The 21,980-nt window shown below is 51.3% G+C and overlaps 1 protein-coding gene across 4 annotated transcripts; it reads right to left on the reverse strand.

The window, feature by feature from the left end:
- Positions 1 to 1,209: 1,209 nt before the first annotated feature.
- LOC136540520 (protein WEAK CHLOROPLAST MOVEMENT UNDER BLUE LIGHT 1-like) lies at positions 1,210 to 21,312 on the reverse strand. 4 transcript variants are annotated; one of them, XM_066532522.1, is made up of 6 exons: positions 17,941 to 18,259; positions 17,699 to 17,862; positions 17,438 to 17,567; positions 17,137 to 17,350; positions 3,259 to 4,277; positions 1,210 to 3,162 (listed from the first exon to the last, which is right to left on the reverse strand). In XM_066532522.1, the coding sequence occupies exons 5-6, from the start codon at positions 4,240 to 4,242 to the stop codon at positions 1,324 to 1,326; spliced, it is 2,823 nt and encodes a 940-aa protein (XP_066388619.1). In that variant the 5' UTR covers positions 4,243 to 4,277; positions 17,137 to 17,350; positions 17,438 to 17,567; positions 17,699 to 17,862; positions 17,941 to 18,259; the 3' UTR covers positions 1,210 to 1,323. The 4 variants fall into 4 exon arrangements, 2 of the variants coding, with proteins under 2 accessions (XP_066388619.1, XP_066388620.1); XR_010779990.1 differs by lacking the exons at positions 1,210 to 3,162; positions 3,259 to 4,277 and adding an exon at positions 16,906 to 17,049 and having other exon boundaries at positions 17,941 to 18,133; positions 18,221 to 21,312; XR_010779989.1 differs by lacking the exons at positions 1,210 to 3,162; positions 3,259 to 4,277 and adding an exon at positions 16,906 to 17,049 and having other exon boundaries at positions 17,941 to 21,312.
- Positions 21,313 to 21,980: the final 668 nt, after the last annotated feature.

Below are 21,980 nucleotides of genomic sequence, written 5' to 3' on the forward strand. Positions count from 1 at the left end.
TGAAAATTCTGCGTTCAAAAGGGGCTTTGGTTTGATCCGCGGCGGCCCGCGGGCTGGAGAGGACGCGTGAGCCGAGGGCATGCAGCCGGTGGCAACCGATCGACCCCCGGGACGCCCGCCCGCCCGTCTCTTCGTTACAGACCTCCAAAATCCTTCAGGATGTCAGGAACGGAATGCCCGATGGGATCGATGCGAGAGAGTCCATGTCCACCTCGCCCAGTCGCCCGCCGACGCCGCACCTGCCGCGCCAGCCAGCTGAGCGACCCCGGACGCGGCAACCGATCGATCTGAGGCGGCCGAAAACCACATGTGAAGCGTGTCGTTTCGCGGGGAAGACAGCGTGTCATCGACGGCTTGATTTGGTAGACTGAAACGAGGCGTGGAGCCTAAGAACTCGATCTAGATGGCGATGGAGATGGATTGCAGGATTGGGTCGACCCACCGGTGCCGGTGCCGGTGCCGGTGGCAGGCTGTGTGTCGGCCGGGCTTGGCTTCTGCGGTCGCGACGTTGCTTCACCGATCACCTCGCCAGACTCCCCTGCGGCAGTCAGCACTCGACGCTCAACAGTGGATCGACACGCCTGAACCGGAGATGGTGGCTCTACTGTGCTAGACTGCTAGGCACGGGAGCAAAGCTGGGCCTTAAGCAATTCGAACTGTGCTAGGCACGGTGCTAAAGGAGCTCGGCCTGGAGTAAGGTTGGGCCCATGCTGCTGCTTGCTCGGCCCATGTGAGTTGCATCTGGGCTCACTCGTTCCGTTTCCTTCTGTGTACGGGGCGATTTGGCGAACCAACGTTCCTGACTACAAGTCCTCTGCCCAGGCACCAGCTTGAGCCTTTTGCACATCGTCGTCGTCGTGTAGGCGCACGCCGCACCATCTCAAATTCTCGATTAAACATCCACACGGTGGGCCGCAGTCAACGCTGCAGCTCTTGTACAGTTGTAGTATTGTACTACACTGCTACTGCTGTACAGCTGCTCTACCAATGCTGCGACCCGAGCACGTCGTCCTGTTCCAGCGATCGTGCGCGCAGACCCGGGAGTTGCATTGCGTGTGCCGCTGAAACATCGAAACCCACCTAGAACCATCTCTTCGCAACATCAGGCCAACAAAATGAAATGGATTCGAGTTCACAGAATCGGGACAGGAGCACAAAGAAAACAGATCCCAACTGTGTTACAGAACCATCCTGTCTTGTCCACCAAACTGAATACGCCAGCAAAGCAATCTCACAACTTGAACACATTACATGCAGCACAAACATCGTGCCATCGAGTAAACCAGTGCAGATTACACACACACACAAAAAAGGAAAAGGAAATCACATTCTGAATGACAAGGTTCGCAGCTCTGAGCCTCCTCCTGCCCAGCAGCCCAGGAACATGCTGACGCGAGGGAACAACGACAGCTTCTTCGTCTTCTTCGTCCTCGCTTGCAGTGCCAGATCGCTGGGGCTGCTCCTCCCGGACGCGTTCGACACCGGATGAACCGACGCGGCGGCACAGCTGTCTTCTTTGCCCGCGCACGTCGTATCTCCACCCACGATCTCTGCAGCGCTTGACGAAGGTCTGGCTTCAGGTTTTGAAGCTTCACCGGCCTTGTGGTGGCGCTTCCGGTTCTCCTCTCTCCATTTCCTCAGCTCCTGCTCCATGGCCAGCTTGCCTTCGGTCGCCCTGCCTGCCCGCTCGGTGGCCGCGGCCAGTGCCTGCATCTGTTCTTCCAAGGCCTTGAAGATTTCGTTCAGTCTTGATAAGCTGCGCAATTCGGACTCCTTTGCCGCCTCAACCTGTGCCATGGCAGCAGCTGTCTTCTCGTGCACAGGCTCTTCTGCCTGACGGGACTTCTGAATCAGAGACGTGTAGTCATCCAAGTCAAGCGTGATCATCTGAGAGGAGCCTTGTTTGACATTTACGGCAACCTTGCTGTCCTCCAATGTTCTCAGAGTGTTGAGCGCCAGCCTCTCGGACTCTTTTGCCGCCTGTATGTCCCTCAGGACTGCTTCAAGCCTGATTTCCATAGTGCTCAGAGCAGCCTTCGCTTGCTCCACTTCTTCCTTGGTCTTTCTTAGCTCCTCCTGAGCCTTGGTAGCAATGACTTTAGCCTCGTCAGCTTCCTGGGATGCATCTTGCAGAACCTTGTCCATTCTATCTCGGCACTCCTGTGCCTTGGCATGGACTGCTTGAAGTTCCTGCTGTGACAGTTCGATGTCCATCTTGAGAGATTGGGTGGTTATGGATGCCATCGCTGCCACCTGTTGAGTGGCGGCAAGTGCTGCTCTCTCTTTGTTCAATTGTGATTTTAGCAATGCAGCTGTAGCTTTCAGAGCACATAATTCATCTGTCACCTTCGCTATGCTTTTCCTGTGCTCCTCGAGCTCATTCTTTAACATAATGATGACTTCTTCTTGCAAGGGTTTATGAGCTCCACTTTCTTGTTCTCCTGCTTCCCCGATTAGCTTTGCCCCCAAACCCGCGGCTAGCTCATTCTTGAGATTGAGCAACATGATGGCTGACGTATCATGCTTTGATTGCAATTCTTGAAAAGAACAAATGTCCAAGCTGATCTGATTCAGCTCTTTGTCCGATTGCCTGAGATCCTTTTCCCATGAAAGGCAATCCTCATCACGTGCCATCAACGTGTTCTTCTTGCATTCTTCAGCATCCTGGCATGTGGCGTTAGCCAAATCAAACACTTCCTTTAGACTTTGCAGCTCTATGGTGAGCTCCTCTACTTCTTTCTCTGCATCTTTGGACATTGTGAAGGCTGCCTGAGTTTTGTTAATGGAAATATCTGTTTCGATCAGCAAAGAATCATAATCCTTCTGCACTTTTCCCAACTCATCTTTCACTGACATCACTTTGGCAATCAATGCTTTGCGTCGTTCTTGAATATTATTCAGCTTCTCTCCAACCACAGCACTATCATTACAGGCAACTCCCTCCATCGCTTGTAAAATAAATTGAACTAACTCCAAGTCCTCCATGGCATCCACCTCTTCAGTTTGTTCCCTCTCCAGGACATGTTTCATCTCATTGATAAGCTGCTTTGTTCTATCAAGCTCATTTAATACTGATAACTTTGCAGCCTCTGCAGCTTCTGCTTGATGTTTACATTCTGAAATTTCGTTCTTCAGTTTATCAAGCTCAATATGGTCACTCTCCTGCTTATAGAAACAAATGAGAGTATGTCACAGAGTTATAACAGTTACAGTACATATGAAAAAAAATATAAGGAAGGAAAATCAATTCTCAGTTACCAGTGCTGTCTGTGTCCTGCGAGTTTTCCAGTTGATGCTGCCACCAAACTTTGATGCAGCAACCTTTACTGATTCAATGGGAGACGTAGTATCAACAATGGTTTTATCCATTCTTAAGTACTTGCTGGTGTTTGATCTGCTCACAGGTGCAGGCACCTTTTGCCGTGTATCTCCTAGGCTCATTTGGCGCTTATGAAATCTGTGGACGACCAGTGGTTTATCTTCTTTCACCCTTTCCAGGATGGCAGGTGGTGCTTCACAAGTAACTTTACCAGAATCAATACAAGAAGCCTTATCCTGGACCCCTTCAATTAACCTAAGCGTGGAGTATGAAGCTGCATAGACATTTACTTCTGAAGCATCCATTGTGATAGAATCATCTTGGGCTTCCTTTGATTCATAAGCTCTGCTAGAGGAAATTAGAAAGCCTTCGGGAACTTCATTGGTTGATGTCAATTCACCACCGTCTGCTTTTGGTGAAAGGGCAACATAATCACCACAAGGAACATTTTGTTCAACTGAAACTTCTTGCAAATCGCCTTTCTTGTCAGTCAATATGAGGTTTATAGGGCATTCTTGCTGCTTTGATGCCTCGAACATGCAACTGGCTGTGTTTGAATCATCTTGGGCCTCCATTGGTTCATTAGCTTTGCTAGAGGAAGATGGAATACCATCATGAACTTCAATGGAGCATGGCAATTCACTGCTGTCCACTTTTGGTGAAAGGTTGATAGAGACACTGGTAGGAATCTTCTGCTCAACTGAAATTTCTTGCAAATTGCTTTTGTTCTCAGCCAATGCAAGGCCCAGAGGATGTTCTTGCTGCAATGATGCCACAAAATTGGCACTTACTGTCTTCTGAAGGTTATTACTATCATCTTCATCAGTACCTTCAATTAGATTAGGCCCTACTGAACTTTGCAAAGATTTTGTTGAAGAGACAATGTGAGATGAATCAGCCCCTTCGATCTTCTTGTCTGCCATCCTTTCAAGCCGCAGCTCAACAAATTTGTTACTAACTGAAGAAGAAACATTGAAGATAAGAATCAGGATGGGCAACAAAACAGTCAAAGCCTAGACTTGTGTCACAATTGATTTTACAAAAGAAACAAGTGCACAACAAGAAGCTTGTATTTCATCAATGTGAATCTAAAACGTCAATTTATTTTTTTTAACGTAGTAAAATGTTAATTTATTGATCAAATTGATGCAGATAATGAATCACAGTACTGTATTACTGAATAATTATCCTTCATCTATGAAGGCTCTCAAACAGGAACATTCAGGAATGATCGGAATTGAGAACTAGATAAAATTTTGTCCATCGTGCGTAATCATCATTATAAGCCACAAACCATTGACCTGATTATTTGTCAGGTTATAACTTTTTCTAGCTAACTATCAAGGCTCAACAATGAGTATATGATTATTGGAAACATATGAATACCCCCATGGTATTTTTTGCCATGAAATCTAAGCAAACCCAATGCAAAACACAATAACCAAAAGAACATCACAAAAGAACTCATGAAACAAATAATCAGAACAGTAAAAAGAAAGCGAAGGCAATAAAAAACAACAAATGAAAAAAAGGAAAGTATACAAAAGACTACATGAATCAGAAAATAAATCAAATTATAAATACAAAAACATAATCTGGAACTTACTCAAGACACTTGAATGTGTATGCCTTTACCCCAGGAGAATATTAGAGCTAGAACAGGGGATTTTGGCAATGTATGCAGGCTGTTTCAGGAGAAGACTGGAGGCAGGGAAGAGACTTGAAGCGGTGGAGAGCAATTTGGGAGGGGGAATACAAATATAATAATAACAGGAGAAGACTTGGACTCATTCCCTAATCTAGTAATCTAATACTTATTTTGATTTATTTCTGTACTTTATTCTTTATACGTAGTTATTTATGTTGGTGCCATTGGCAGAGCTGGATAGCCTAAGGAAATTGTGTGCTACCATGAAGCAGAGACAGCTGGAGGACCAGCCCAGGATACAAGTGTTACAGAGGATGGTCATGGCATCAATATGGGGATAGAGGAAACTGGAGGCCTTGGAAATCTGCATTCACGATTCTTCCATTGTGATGCTGTTTCTTGAACCGATACTCTTCCAGCTGCTGCAATTCTTAGTGCAGTAGGTAATTTGTATAACTTAAATCTTCAGTGCAATGCGAAGTTTTATTACATTATCATAACATAGGAGATTCAGGGGTACATGTACGTCTAAACATTCAAGGAAAGGGAAAGCTCGTTTCAGAATATGCATTTGATATTTTTTTTTTAAAAAAAAACAGAAGTTTAGAACATAGGTTATGAGAAGGTTTCTGTCATGGACTGGGCCGTCAGATGGGCCAGAGACAGGCTGCCTAGTGGGCTGGGTCGGAGAAGGGGCTTCAACTCTACAAGAAGAGCCAGCATCGTGGGGAACGATATCAAACAGAATACCAAGAACCCCGGCTCGTCTTCCTCCTCCGTCCAGGCACCGGCTCCCCTGCTGTTCTGGCTAACTCCCCCAAATCCCTGCTATTCCCAGTCTAGATTCCCTCTAATGCATGGGTGCGCCACATCACCGGAGCACATATGGTTCAGGTCATCAACGAGTTCATGCTTGTGTGGCAGCAAGTTCGGCACTTTCAGCCCTTGCAGGGAACATCTGATGTGTTTCGGTGGAGGATGGAGGCTACTCTTCGGCCTCGGCTTATGGAGCCATATTCTTTGGAGCTTCGAGGACTCTTGGGGCAAGGGAGATTTGGAAGACCTCGGCGCCGCCAAGAGTTCGTGCCTTCTTCTGGTTGGTAATGCATAGGAGATGCTGGACCGCGGAACGGCGGTTTCGCCATGGCTTGCAAGACTCCAGCAACTGCGTCACCTGTGACCAACTGCCGGAGACTATAGATCATATCATCTTGGGTTGTGTTTACAGTAGAGAGGTCTGGGCCATTCTACTGGCCAAACTTCATCTCCTAGATGTTGTGCCCGTCAATGAGGAGGATGTCATGGAATGGTGGCTGCGCAACAGAAAGCTCGTTGTCAAACCGGCGAGAACGGGGTTCGATTCGCTCTTCTTCCTAGTTGGCTGGAGACTGTGGAAGGAGAGGAACTCACGCACTTTTGATGGAGTTTCTACCGACGCGGCTGGTCTGGCTTGCTCGATCTTGGGCGAGGCCGAGGAGTGGTTTTTGGCAGGATACAAGCACCTCCTGTCCTTGCTAACACTGATGTAGTCTCCATGGGTCATTCCCGTCGCAAGCATAGTAGTATGTAAATCAAATTCGCTTGCTGCCCGTGGGTCGTTGTGCTTTGGTAATCGATGGATTACCATGGCGTTTATTTGTAATTTCGAGTAAACTATCTTCTCCTGCTTAATGAACACCGTACCCGAGGCACGTTCGAGAAAATAGATTCCCTATAATTCTTCCCAAATTGTATCCCAAACTCTTGTAATTGCTACCCAGTAGTGAAGGATCGTTACAATTGGTTATCAGAGCCTTCGATTCTTGAGCCCCAAATTTTTCTCCCAAATCGATTGAGCTCCATAGCTTCCATGGGAGGTGTTCTTCGTGTCACCGTGAGCCACATGCCTTGGCCCCTGCCTTGGTCCCTGCCAGATGAGGTTCTGCTCCAGGTCTTTGGACCATACGGCGGCAACAAGGTGTTTGTTCTGGAGAGGACGAGTTGTATGGTGGCGTACATCTTCTTCCACCCAGATCATGATGCATATGAAGCTCAAAGGGTGCCATGGACGCTGCATCTATGATGACTGCTGCTGGATGGATGTCCAGATGGTGTTGCGGCCTTCCACCTGCAGCAGCTGTGTGGAGGCCACCAAGACCGCCCCTACAGCAGCTACGCCAACAATTCAGCCATCTTGCACGACCTCGCCGTCCGCGACCTCCGCCCCGACGACGACGGTCACGACAGCAGCTGCGCCGCCCATGCCGGAAGCGCCCTCGGGTCGCGTCCCTGTATCAGCTCCGACCTCGACTCCATCCTCGACGTCCACGCCTGCAGCGCCCTTGGCCGCGGCCTCGACTCCGTCACCGACGCGCACCTTCCTTCGGTTTCCAACGCCGCCGCTTCTCGCAGCGACAAAGAAGATCATCAAGAAGGCGTCAAGGCTGCGACACGCAAAAACGGCCGTCTCCGTGGTCGCGGGCGCCACGCAAGCCGCGGGCAGCGCCGCCGCCACCCGGCGGGTTAGCGCGGCAAAGGCTCCACAGCCTGTGCTTCCTCGACAAGACCCCCGGAGGAAAGGGTGGTCGAATGGCCATCGACCGCCGCTTCGCCGACTTCGCCGCCCACCTCGCCACGCTCGTGGGATACCCACGGGATGTCTGCGTCAAGCAGGACCGAGGCGCGCTCGTCTCTGTCGACTGCCGCTTCGCCGACTTCGGCGCCCGCACCACCGCGCTCGTCTTCATCCACGACGACGAGGCTCTGGAGCACCTCGCCCTCGAGTTCGACCGGGACGTGCTCGTCTCCGTCGACATCGCCGCGGTGATGGACCACTGCGCCCTCGACGAGATGTTGGGTGCGCTCTGTGCCGCATCCGCTGCCGCCATCGTCTTCTTCAACCTCGCACCACCATCAGGCCCATGATGGCGTCACTCGAGAGCGACGGGGTGCACGACGCAGCAGTACGCGACCATGCGGCGAGTTACCCATGGCGGGAAGACCATGTTCCTCAACGACAGCGACAACACCTACTGCGGCAACGGCTTCACCAACCCCTACTGCACGAGATGACGCGCCCTCGATGGTCCCTGTTGCTGCCTTGAGCAGGCCAGGCGCTCACTCCATTCATGCAGCAAAGGTGCTCGACAAAATGTGGAGCCGCCAATCATGTACCAGCAAGGTACTGCTGTCACGGGCAAAGGCCCTAGAGCTTTGCGCGGAGGAGGTTCCCAAGCTTGTCATGCCTCTACGGCCGGAGGCGTCTGTTAGAATGCCGAGCAGGTATACCAATTTCCACCCTACCCACTCGGTTGCCAAGGGGAAGTGTTCACCATATATGCAGTTTGCGATGCTGAGATCGGGGGGTCAGATCAGGCCAATTCCATGGCCATCTTTTTGTGTTGATCATATGGAGAAGTCACTGTCAGTAGAACTGGCTATTTCCAAAATAGAAGTGCAGGCATTGGGTGGTTGTCAAATGAACATACAGTTCCGTGTCATTTGGTCACAACCTGATTGGACATGGAGCTTTGGCTGGCCAGATTATGACTGGTATTCCATATTGAGCTTCAGCTTCTCATTTGCAACTCAGCTCCTTATATTGGTGCCATTATTGGATACTGTTTACTGCTCAGCTTGTGTCCAGAGTACTTGCAACCTTCTTCGCCACGGGCTCAGCTTATGTATGTGGAGCACAACTGCTGAGTTGCAACCTAATAGTGGCGTGGTACTCATTCTACATGTGGTGCTCAATGTGCATAATTTCAGAAACCTGGACAATCTATTGCCTTGGGATGGGTCTGTCAGTTCTCATCATGACTCTGCTTTGGGCAGTGTAATTGGAGGCTCCAATAACAAGCACATACTTATTTTTGGACTTCAGATTTTTCCATGGCCACCAGATCAATATGACATGCAAGCTGAAAATGGTATCGTAATATGTTCTGTTTTTGCACTGATAGATCACAGATGCATGAGTGAAGCTGATGCAAGTGCTATTCCGAGCTTTTTGATTCATACAACACTGCCACCCTTGGTTCAGTCAACAAATTTTTCTGAGATTTTCCAACCCTCCAGGAGCTTTCAGCTTTCAGTATGGGTCATTTCCATAGACGCAATAGGTTGGCTGGTGTTCGACCGAGGGAAATGCATGGAGAGCGCCTATGCTGTGATATTGAGGGAATTGTGGACACCGACCCAGGAAATGCTGCAGCATCTATGGCTTATTGTTGAGGCAAGAATCAGTTGTGTTACATCTCACTTGACCCCATGGCCACCTCCTGACAGCAAGATAAGAGTGTTGCGGCTATGTTTTAGATATCTACTTGTTTGTCCAAGTTGGCAGAAAGTGCAAGATGGAGTTACCGTGTGGTGGTATGACATCAAGCTAAACACTGCCATTCTCACTGAGAAGCACTTGCCTTTGTATGATGAGTTGGCTAGCAAGGTCAATGTTGAATATATTGCTGGAGGAGAGCCACCCATAACTCTATCAGGGTTGCCCAATGCATGCTTCAAATTCCTAGAGCAACAAGTTACAGGAAATGTGTCGGGAAGGACAGGTGTGGTGCTGTATGTATTGTTGGTGGTGAATTCTACTGTGTTCTGATAGCTAAGCATTTGTTATTCACTTATACCTGACACTGGACCTATTTGAAAGTATCAATAAATATTTTATTCTATAAGAAAAGAATGTATGAGAATAGAATTCTCTTTCGCGTAGCAAAGACATTCTATGGAGTGTATAATGACATGTTAGGAAACTCCAAAAATGATGCAGGCACTAGGTTCTGGAACCCCTATGAAACCAACAGGCTGCAAGCTTGAAACTAATTGTTGAAAATAAGAAAAATGGTGCGATGCATAACAATCTTAGCTAATTCAAATGCACATGTCCGTGTTGCAGTACTAATAATAGTTTTTGAAAAGGAAGACAATTTTATTCCTCCGTAGCTTTACTGCTGGTATACCCAGGGTATCAGAGATAAGAGATTTCACCAAAGGCTCAGAGAGGTACCATACGTCCATCCCTTATTGTGGGTACCACACTAACATTTCATGATGTAAGTTGATTTGAGAAAGGGTGCTGTAATGGATACACGACAAACAGTACATCTGATAAACCTGAACTAATGTAACTTGATGATTTGAGAATAACTTCTACATGGCAAGGTCAGACCACTGATGTTAACTCAAAATAAAAGGTCAAGTACTAAGACTGTGAGCAAAATGTACCAGTCTCATTGCAAATTAAGATGATCAAAGGTCAAGGGCGGGCCTGGTGCAAATGGTAGAGTCTTACCGCCTGTGACCGGAAGGTCCCGGATTCGAGTCGCGGTCCCCGCATTGCACAGGCGAGGGTAAGGCTGGCCACTGACACCCTTCCCCAGACCCCGCATAGAGCGGGAGCCCTCTGCACTGGGTACGCCCCTTTAAATTGGCCAAGACATAATAGTATAATAACCACCATAATCTGAGGCACAGATAAATGGTTGTTTCTGCTGGAATTCTCATTGGGCTTGGGCTAACCCTAGAAGGGTAGCAATGTATATTAGTCATACATGGGCCTCATGGGCCTAATACACTCATACTCTCATACTCCAACACCCCCCCGCAGTCTGAACTACCGTCGCAGCGGAGTTACAGACTGGACATGAAAGGAAGCACACACACGAGCCCCCCCACAGACGCAACTAGCCACCAATGATGTTGAGGCTGGAGCGAAACTCGGTGAAGGTCGATGACGGGAGGCCCTTGGTGAAGATGTCGGCAAACTGGGAGGTGGTCGGGACGTGTAGGACCCGAACATCGCCGATGGCAACCCGATCACGGACAAAGTGTAGGTCGATCTCCACATGCTTGGTCCGTTGGTGCTGCACGGGGTTGGTGGAGAGGTACACCGCACTGACGTTGTCGCAGTAGACCAGCGTGCTCCGGGAGAGAGGGCTGTGGAGCTCGGCAAGGAGCTGTCGGAGCCAGGAGGCCTCAGCCACGCCGTTAGCGACAGCTCGGTACTCCGCCTCGGCACTGGATCGGGAGACCACCGGCTGGCGCTTGGACGACCAGGACACCAGGTTGCCGCCCAGAAAGACAGCGTAGCCGGAGGTAGAGCGCCGAGTGTCCGGACACCCGGCCCAGTCGGCGTCAGTGTAGACGACGAGCTCGGTGGAGGAAGACCGCTGAAGGAGTAAGCCGTAGTCGACAGTGCCGCGGAGGTAACGGAGGAGGCGCTTGAGCGCAGTGAGGTGAGGCTCTCGGGGATCATGCATGTGAAGGCATATCTGCTGCACTGCATAGGTGATGTCTGGCCTGGTGAAGGTGAGGTACTGAAGGGCACCTGCAAGACTCCGGTAAGCAGTGGGGTCTGCCACGGTGGTGCCCACGACCTCTGACAGCTTGCCCTGTGTGTCAACTGGAGTAGAGCAGGGCTTACAGTTAGTCATCCCAGCACGCTCCAGGATATCAAGAGTGTACTGCCGCTGGTGAAGGAGAAGGCCGGTGGGGCGAGGCTCAACAGTGACCCCGAGGAAGTGGTGGAGCACACCAAGATCCTTCATAGCAAACTCCTGCTGAAGAGAGGCGATGACACGGCTGAGTAAGGACGGGCTGGAGGCTGTGAGGACAATATCATCAACGTAGAGCAGCAGATAGGCAGTCTCAGCGCCATGGTGATAGATAAACAGGGACGTATCCGACTTGGCCTCCACAAACCCCAGTGTCAGCAGGAAAGCAGCAAACCGAGAGTACCACGCCCGGGGGGCCTGCTTGAGGCCGTAGAGAGACTTGTTGAGCCGGCAGACCATGTCCGGACGAGAAGAGTCAACAAACCCCGCTGGCTGGCTACAGTAGACTGTCTCGGTGAGAGTCCCGTGGAGAAAAGCATTCTTGACGTCCAGCTGATGCACAGGCCAAGAGCGACTGAGAGCCAGGGAGAGCACTGTGCGTACGGTGGCCGGCTTCACCACGGGGCTGAAAGTCTCATCATAATCGACTCCAGGGCGCTGAGTGAAACCCCGAAGAACCCAGCGAGCCTTGTACCTCTCAAGGGTACCATCAGCCCGCCGCTTGTGTGTCCAGATCCACTTGCCGGTGACGACGTTGGATCCGGGTGGACGGGGCACCAGATCCCATGTCTGGTTGACGAGGAGAGCCGCGTACTCCTCTTCCATCGCGCGGCGCCAATGAGGGTCCGACAAGGCGTCGCGAACGGAAGAGGGTACAGGAGAGATCTGCGGGTCGTCGGGCATCGTCGCGAGAGCCCGGGGCCGCAGGGTACCAGCCGCGTGACGCGTCACCATAGGGTGAACATGCCGCGGGTGTCGGTGAAGGAGTTGCGGGTGGTACACCGGCGACACGACACGGGCAGCCTGAGGCGGCGGCGGCGGTGTAGGGGTCGCCGGCGGAGAAGGAGCCACCGGTGGTGTAGGCGTCACCAGTGGAGAGGTGGACCCCGGTGGTGCCGGAGGCAGCGTTGCCGCCGGCACACGGCGCTGGTAGACGTGCACCGGCTGGGCGAAACGCGCAGGAGGTGCGACAGGCAGCGTCCCCGGACCCGCTGCGGACGGAGGGGCAGGGGCAGCTCCGGAGGGCGACGCCTCCGGACCCGGGCAGGGCGCAGGGCCAGGGGTGTCACTGGTGGGCGGCGAGCGGGGGCACGGGCCCGGCGAGGGGCACGGGGAAGCAGTACCTGCAGGAGACAGCGGTAAAAGCGGCTGGACCACCGTGTCAGTGGGAAACAGAGAGAAGGGGTCAGGATCGGGGGTGGGAGATGGTGTGGTGGTGGTGGAGAAGGGGAAGACAGACTCATCAAACACCACGTGGCGAGAGATGAGGACCCGACGGGAGGTGAGGTCAAAGCACCGGTACCCCTTGTGATCCGGGGAGTACCCAAGGAAGACACACAGAGCGGAACGGGGAGCCAGCTTGTGGGGAGCGGTGGCAGTGGTGTTAGGGTAACACGCACACCCGAAGACACGAAGGTGGTCATACCGAGGAGGGGTACCGAAGAGAGCGTGGTGTGGTGTGGGAGCCGGGCAGGCAGCGGAAGGAAGGCGGTTAAGGAGATAGGTGGAGGTGTGCAGACTCTCGGCCCAGAAGCGAGCAGGAAGCGACGCCTGGAGCAGAAGGGTGCGCATGGTGTCGTTCGTGGTGCGAATCATGCGCTCGGCCTTGCCGTTCTGGGAGGAGGTATACGGGCAAGACATGCGCAACTGGACACCGTGAGAGAGGAAGAAGGCACGGGAGGTGCCGTTATCGAACTCACGGCCATTGTCACACTGGACGGCCTTGATGGTAAGGCCGAACTGAGTAGACACCCAGGCGAAAAAGTGGAGAAGAGTGGTGAAGGTATCCGACTTTGCACGCAAGGGGAAAGTCCACGAGTAATGCGAGAAATCGTCAACCACCACAAGATAGTATTTATACCCAGAGATGCTGATGACAGGAGATGTCCATAGGTCGCAGTGTACAAGATCAAACACATGCGTAGCATGTGAAGAAGAAGAACAAAAAGGGAGACGAACATGACGGCCCAGCTGGCACGCATGACACAAGTGCTCATCGTGAGCCCGAGTACAACCAATGTCGGAACTGCGACTAAGCTGCGTCAGAGCATCACGTCCAGGATGGCCGAGGCGACGGTGCCAAGTGGTGGAAGAAGGAGTGGCGGCGAAGGCAGCTGACAAAGTAGACGGTGACGAAGAGGAAGCAGACGTCGGAAGCCGAAGGGTGTAAAGGGGTCCCGTGCTATCACATCGGAGAAGAGGACGCCGGGAAGCCAAATCCTTTACAGTAAGACCAGAAGAGTCAAATTCAACAGAACAGGAATTGTCAGCTGTAAAACGACGAATAGAAAGAAGGTTGTGAACCATAGAGGGTGCAACAAGAATGTCAGAAAGAAGAAAGGAACCATGAGTGCCGGCGGCACCCACGGACGTGACTGGAATACACGAACCATTCGCGACCATGATGGACGAAGGATGAGAGGGAGAAGGAGGGTGAATAGAGGAGAGTATACCAGGGTCTGGAGTAGTGAGGTAAGTGGCACCCGAGTTGGCAATCCAGTCGGTACCGGCAGGCGGTGTCAGGGCCATGGTGCTGAAGGATCTGGCCAAGGCCGCCGGGTTCCAACCGACAGGCCCGGGCAAGGTGTCGGGAGGTGGCACCCACGAAGCTGCGCCGGGAGGTGTAGCCCACGCAGACGGGGAGTAAAACCCCAGAGGAGCTCCAGTGAGCAAGGCCACTGGTGGGCGAGGCTCTCCACCTGGAGCCGGGAAGGGCCACATGGAGATGCGCCCCAACCACGGGTTGTGGAAAGAGGGCCAGGCTGCACCCCGTGGAGTCGCGGGCGACTGGTGGCTCCCTGGAGGAGCCGGTGTGTGGTGGCCCCCGCGGCCCCCACGCCCCCCTCCGCGGCGACGGCGGCCGCCACGGCCCCCCCCACCCCCGCCCGGCCCGGGGGGAGGAGAACCAAGAAGCGACGACGGCGGTGGAGCGAACGAACGCGCCGGAGGAGTAGCAGCCAGGGCAGTCGAGGAAGACGAGGACCCTGGCGCGGAGGTGGACCCTGGCTGGACGCCCTGAGTGAGCTCCTCCATGACAAGGTCGTCACGGACCTGCAGGAAGGAGGGAAAGGGCCTCTGCCGGGTGATCCACGTCCGGAGGTGGGCGTAGCGGTCACTGAGCCCGCGGAGGACATTGAGGACCAGAATGCGGTCCTCCACGGGCCAGCCAAGGTCGCCGAGGGAGTCCGCCATGCTCTTCATGCGCCGGCAGAAATCGCCAACGGAGAGGTCACCCTGAACGAAGGTGCGGAAGCTCGCATCGAGACGCAGGGCCCGGGCTTCGGCATTGCCCAGAAACTGGCCCTCGAGCGCAAGCCAGGCCCGGCGAGCGTCAGCAGAGTTGCGGACGAGGTCGTGGAGGTCCAGGGAGATCGTCCCGATGATCCAGGAGAGGACGACGCTGTCAAGGCGCAGCCACGATGGGGTCTGGACCGCGACCGAGGCGTCGACTAGGACGTGGTCGTCGAGGGCGTAGCGGCGGAGGGTGAGGAGAACCAGGTCCCTCCAGCGAGCGTAAGAGGGCGACTCAGGCTCGAGGACGACCGGGACGAGGAGTCGGATGTTCTGGACACCCCCGGCCTGGTAGTGGAGCTGAGCCACGTGCGGGTCGGCCGGGTCGTGCCAGATGACCGTGGTGCGAGACGCGCGGTGACCCGTCGAGCCTGAGGAGGTGGCCGCGGTGTCGTAGGATGTAGGGAGGACGAGGAGCTGCTCCGCCTCAGCGATCTGGCGGGCCAGGGCATCAGCCGCGTCGCGCTCGCGCTCCAAAGCGAGGGCGGCCGCCCGCACCCGGGCCTGGCTGTCCGCAGCAGCAGCCCGTGCAGCCACGAGAGCGGCGGCGAGAGCGGAGTTGGCCCCTGCCGTCTGGAGAGGGGCAGGGGGCGGCAGAGGAGGGGCAGCGGGGAAGAAGAAAGGCTCTAGGGTCTCCCCCGCGCCCCCAGCGGCAGCGGCGTGGCTGCCTGCGCCCGCGCCCGCCCCTGCAGCAGCGGCGGCGGCGGCAGTGGGCAGGCTGCCCATGTCCGCGCCCGCGGCGGCGGGGTCGCCTGCGCCCGCGCCCGCGGCGGCGGGGCCGCCTGCGCCCGCACCCGCGGCGGCGGGGCCCTCTCCCTCCCCCCCCGTGCGGGGCCGCATGCTTGCCCGCGCCCCGCGCCTGCTGGCCACCCACGCCCCCCGCGTCCCTCAAGGCGCCGGGAGTCCCCCTCCCCACTCATCCGTCCCTCACTCCCCGGGCTCCCTCCTTCCTGTCCCTCCCCTTGTCCTCGTCAGGTGCCGTTCGCCCTCCCCGGCGCTGGGCCCACGACGGGTAGAGAAGGGAGGGGAAAACGTGGAAGTAGGTTTGGGGAGGGAGGGGGAGGGGGAGGGCGGCCAGCCATGGCGGCGGCAAGAGGCCGGCCGGCGGCGCCTGGCGGCTGGTTGGGGAAGGGGAGGGAGGAAAGCTAGCCTGATACCATGCTGGAATTCTCATTGGGCTTGGGCTAACCCTAGAAGGGTAGCAATGTATATTAGTCATACATGGGCCTCATGGGCCTAATACACTCATACTCTCATACTCCAACAGTTTCAAATGGGTGATCTCAATCTGTAATCTCCATTCACACACATGTCTATTCCACAAACTAATAACCCGATCATGTTAATGAGCAGCAGCTCTAAATCAGATTGTACAAACCTTCATTCAATCACCCCTGTACTGCACAAATGAACAATCTAAAACAAACCAGAGAGGAAGCAATACTAAGTGCCTTCACCCCCAAAAGGCCTATAAAATACAGTACAGCATAAGAGCTATGCAATCAATTTTAATTTTAAGCCAGCAACAATTTATGTGGATCATGTACAAGGTCCCAAATTTGAAGGGCGGGCCTGGTGCAAGCGGTAGAGTCTTACCACCTGTGACCGGAAGGTCCCGGGTTCGAGTCGCGGTCTCCTCGCATTGCACAGGCGAGGGTAAGGCTGGCCACTGACACCCTTCCCCAGACCCCGCACAGAGCGGGAGCCCTCTGCACTGGGTACGCCCCTTTAAATTGGCCAAGACATAATAGTATAATAACCACCATAATCTGAGGCACAGATAAATGGTTGTTTCAAATGGGTGATCTCAATCCGTAATCTCCATTCACACACATGTCTATTCCACAAACTAATAACACGATCATGTTAATGAGCAGCAGCTCTAAATCAGGTTGTACAAACCTTCATTCAATCACCCCTGTACTGCTCAAATGAACAATCTAAAACAAACCAGAGAGGAAGCAATACTAAGTGCTTTCACCCCCAAAAGGCCTATAAAATACAGTACAGCATAAGAGCTATGCAATCAATTTTAATTTTAAGACAGCAACAATTTATGTGGATCATGTACAAGGTCCCAAATTTGAAGGGCGGGCCTGGTGCAAGCGGTAGAGTCTTACCGCCTGTGACCGGAAGGTCCTGGGTTCGAGTCGCGGTCTCCTCGCATTGCACAGGCGAGGGTAAGGCTTACCACTAACACCCTTCCCCAGACCCCGCACAGAGCGGGAGCTCTCTGCACTGGGTACGCCCTTTATGTACAAGGTCCCAAATTAAGTTCAATGGAAATCCAGGGATAGACACCACTCATTATCTAACATTTTAAATTTGAATCATACCTGCGAGCTCTGCACTTGCAACTTGAACTCAGGGGGCGGAGCCACGACTTTTCATCGGGTCGGCCGACCCCGACGAAATCCTGTCATTCCTTAGCAAAACCTTTGCATCTCTAGCTTATTTCTATCATTTTAGAGAAGCTGACCCCGACGCCATTTTTGGCTGGCTTCGCCCCTGCTTGAACTTGGAGATATTGGACTACTGCAGCATCTCACTCTGCAAAGAGCCAAGCAAGACCACCAGATGAGGAAAACAATTAACCAACACTCAGAAACAACCCGCCATGTAATGTCAAAGCACTACCTCTGCTTCTCGGCCTTGGAGACAAAGAACTCGGAGATGCCTCGAGGCTGTCGTTGAGGACCTACGTGATTGCGGAGGTGATCGCCTCTGCCTGCTTGGTGGGCACGCCCTGTGACTCCAGCTTCCTGACCTGCAGGCGCACCCGCATCAGCAACTGGCCGGAGCATTCCTCCAAACACCTCACAGGCGCAAGCCCAGCATTGGCGGAAGCCGAAACGGGACGGGAGTATGGTAAGAGGAGACCCCAGAGGCTTGGCTTACCAGGGCGAAATTATCCAACTTCTACCATTCACTTGTTTCATAAAAAAAATACGCAGAGAGGCTTGGCTGGTCGCTTTGGCTCTGCTTCCCGGGTAGTGGCTGGGCGCCATGGCTGTTGCTTGCTCGGAGAATGCCTGCCTCCACATGGATCTGCAGGCTGGCACCTAGCATCCCCATATTCACTTATAACCTCATGGTAGCTGGAAATTGTAAATAAGGACATGCATCAAACTTAAGTTCACCTGACAACCAGACAGTAATGACATTCCAGAATTGCAGGTGTCTGCTAGAAAATCTCAACTGCCTCTTCCTTGGAATTTGTAATAGATAATATTAGATGCAACACTCCTTGTTGCGCATAGATGGAAATAGTTCAATTTAGTGCAATGAACCATTCCAACATATTATGGCGTCGAAGAGTGATGGAATGTTTTCCTGTGCACAAACAAAAATAAATGCCCTAGTGACTGCCTGTAAGAAAGGTCAACTAGATAGGAGCATTACTTTTGAAGTTCAAATTACTTGGAAGGCGTTTCCCGAAACTGTAATGTGTGAAAAAAAAATTCCGAAACTCTAGAACATTGTTGCATCAGGGTTATGTCATCCCAATAAAGCTAACCCCCACATTTTTTCTCAATCCTTTTGCTTCCATGTCTAATCTCAGCTGCTCACAATCACTCCATTTGCCAGCTGAAGCATATATGTTCGAGAGCATAACATAAGATCTTGACTTGCCATACTCAGATTTGATGAGTAATTTTCCTACAGACTCGCCAATTTTATAGTTACCATGGAATCTGCATGCTCCAAGCAATGATTCAAGCAAGTTATCCGATGGCGTGAATGGCATTGACCTAACAATATCATATGCTTCATCCAAGTGGCCAGTTCGGCCCAATAGATCCACCATACATGCATAATGCTCCATTCGTGGTGTAATGCCATGGTCAGCCTGTAGCGATTTGAACAATGTTCTTCCTTGCTCTACGAGACCATTATGACTGCAGGCCGATAATATACTAACAAAAGTTATATCATCTGGATCCACTCCTGAATCTATCATCATTGAGAAAAGATCAAGGGCAGCCTCACCATTCCCATGCATACTGTATGCGTTGATCATTGCACCCCAAGTGACTGAATCTTTCTCCACTGAGCTATCAAAGAGCTCCCTTGCAAATGATATGCTTCCGCACCTCGAATATGTGTCAATAAGAGCATTGAGAACCAAAATGTTTGTGCTAAAGCCCTTCTGAAGTATGACAGCCATAATACATGCAGCAAAATCTGCATTTCCAAGCTGTGAACATGCTGAGATGAGTGCCAGCATAGTTACTGCATCAGGTCTGACATTAAGGAAGAGCATATGCTTAAAGCAATCAACTACCATATCAGCCTGCTTGCATTGAACACATGCAGATAAGAAAGCATTCCATACTATAAGGTTTCTTGCACTGACCAAACTGAAAATTGTTCTGCAGTATTCTATATTGTTGAACCTACTATACATGCCCATGGCTGATGTGAAGAGGGGTGTTTCCAGCCTGGAGAAATTTCGTACTGCATAGCTGTGTATACACTTCCCCTGCAACTGGCTCTGACAAACAGGTAATAAATTCAGTAAGGTTACAAGATTCGGTTTCTCGTCATTCTTGACCATTTGGGTAAATAAAGGCAATATCTTCTCAGATACGTTGTTTTTGCGATATCCACTCATCAGAGCATTGTAAGTGATTGTATTCCTAGAACAGCAACTGTCAAAAAGTTGCTGACCTGCTTCAACAATACCACAGTTGGCGTACATGGTAATGAGGGCATTAGTAAGAGAAACATCTGAAATACATCCACTTTTAATTGCCAAAGAATGAACTGATTCTCCAACTATGGCATCCTCAGACACTGAAAGGCTGCTGATAAGACCAATCAGAGTAACTAGATCAAACCGCACTTCTTCATGGAACATCTGGCAGAATAATGTTAGAGAAGTCTCTGAATCTCCAATTTCAGCAAAACCAGATATCATAGTGTTCCAAGATATCAACATCCGCACTTCCATATTCTGGAATAATGTATAGGAAGTTGATATATCTCCACAGTCGGCGTACATAGCTAGGAGTGCATTCATAACGCTCTGGTATGATTCAAATCTATTTCTAACAGCATATGCATGTATTGACTTTGCCACGTGCAAATCTTTTGTGTATCTACATCCAGATATTATATTAATGACAGTTGTTGCATCTGGAGCAACACCCGCAATTTGCATCTTGCAGAACGCATCAAGAGCCATGTTCCACTCATTATTCACAAGGTATCCAGAAATCATAGAGTTCCACAAGATATTATTGTTTTTCTCAGTAAAACAACAGAAAAGGAGCAACGATGAGTCCAATTTCCCAAGCTTCGAATACATGGACACAAGAGCACTGACAACAGAAACCTGCTCTGCAAGGCCAAGCTTGATAATCATGCCATGCACAGACTCCCCATGCTTTATACCAAAGAAATCACTGCAAGAAGGAAGGACAGACACCGCTGTGACCAGATTAGGCACTATGCCTGCACAATGCATCAATCTGAAGACCTCAAAAGCTTCCTTCCAATTGCTGTGCTGCATGTATGCTGATATCATGGAATTGAAAGATACCAAATCTTTCACAGGTTGCAGATCAAACACCAGTCGAGATGAGGAAAGATCATCAAATGCAGCATACATTGAGATTAATGCAGATGTAAGGGATTCATCATCAATCGCTCCACCTTTCAGAGCAAATGCATGCAGTGAATTACCGACACCCCTGTCTCCGGCACTTCCGCACATGCCAACTATGCCAACAAGAGTGCTTGCATTCGGCCTCATGCCACACTGCTGCATCTCCTGCAACGTCTCAACAGCTTCTCGGAAGCATCCATTGAGTGAGTACCCTGAGACCATAGCATTCCAAGAAATCAAGTCCCTCAGCACCATGCAGTCAAAGACTCTCCTTGACACATCAATCTGTCCAGCCTTAGCATACATGTCAAGGAGCGCAGTCTGCACGCCGACATTACTCCCATGCCCTGTACGCAGAACCCTGCAGTGCACCTCCCTCCCCAGGCGTAGGCAGGAGGCAGCCGTGCACGCCCTGATGACCGGAGGGAAGGTGAAATTATCCGAGCCAAAGCCACATAGCTCCTGGTAAAGATCAAGAAGCTCCCGGTGGAAGCCATGGTCCGAGAAGCACCGGACCGCGAGATTCAGTGAGTACACAGCGGGGCGGCCGCGGTAGGCTTCGGCAAACAGCAACGCCGCAGACGCGGGCTTCCCAAAAGAAACATATCTTTCGACAAGGCCTGTGACGACGAATCTGTCCTGGATCGCACCCGCGACGGCAAGACGCGCGTGGAGCTCTCTGAGGCATTTCAGCGAACATGTGTCGCGCAGGAGCCCGGTGAGGACCTTGAGGTGCGTAGTCTCACTCGTTGGAGATGAGGAGGCGAAGGATTTGGCGCGATATTGCTTCGATTGGTGCCAAATCCTTGAGATCTTGAAATAGCAAGAGAGATTGCTGCGGTGGATGGTCATGCCATCGACGGAGAGAAGCGTGGTCTTGTCGCTAGACCCTAGGCGGGAAGTGAACGTAACCACTGTCTCTGTTTGTTTGTTTCTTGGTTGCCGCCGTCTTTTGGTAAGCGTGAATTTTGTCATATTTGATTTATCGTGAATTTTGTCATATTTGATTTTAACGTGAATTTTTAAATCATGTTATAATTCCAAAAATTTAAACATGAATTTTGTGTGTGTAAAATTTGTTAAAGTACTTCCTCAGTCAAAATATTGCCATATTTGATTTTGCACGATTTCAATGCATATTTCTTTATCACTAATTTCTTTTAGAATATATCTTTAAAGCCCTTTCTTAGGTGTGAGAATTTGCAAGTTAATTTGAATATACATATACATATATAACTTATATATTTCCAAACTAACAAATAGTTTGCAAGTTAATGATGTTTGTAGTTTTTAAGATCTAACCAAATTATTTTATCCTAAATGATAATGTTTTTTTGTGATTGAAGTGGGTAGCTATGCCATCCAAGCCGGATGTGTTGTGTACTTGAGAACTCCTCCATCCATCCTTAAAAGAAAGTAATTCTTGGAATCCAAGAGAAATTAGACAAGACGGCTAAAGACACATGTGTCTCTAGATAGCTTTTCACCAGCACTGAAGTTTTTCATGGTTCCACGAGCCAGATTGTCTATAGCAAGGTCAACAATAAAGCTAAGTGCAAAATCTTTTGT

The sequence above is a fragment of the Miscanthus floridulus genome, chromosome 2, assembly GCF_019320115.1.
Source record: "Miscanthus floridulus cultivar M001 chromosome 2, ASM1932011v1, whole genome shotgun sequence".
NCBI classification, from domain to species: domain Eukaryota; kingdom Viridiplantae; phylum Streptophyta; class Magnoliopsida; order Poales; family Poaceae; genus Miscanthus; species Miscanthus floridulus.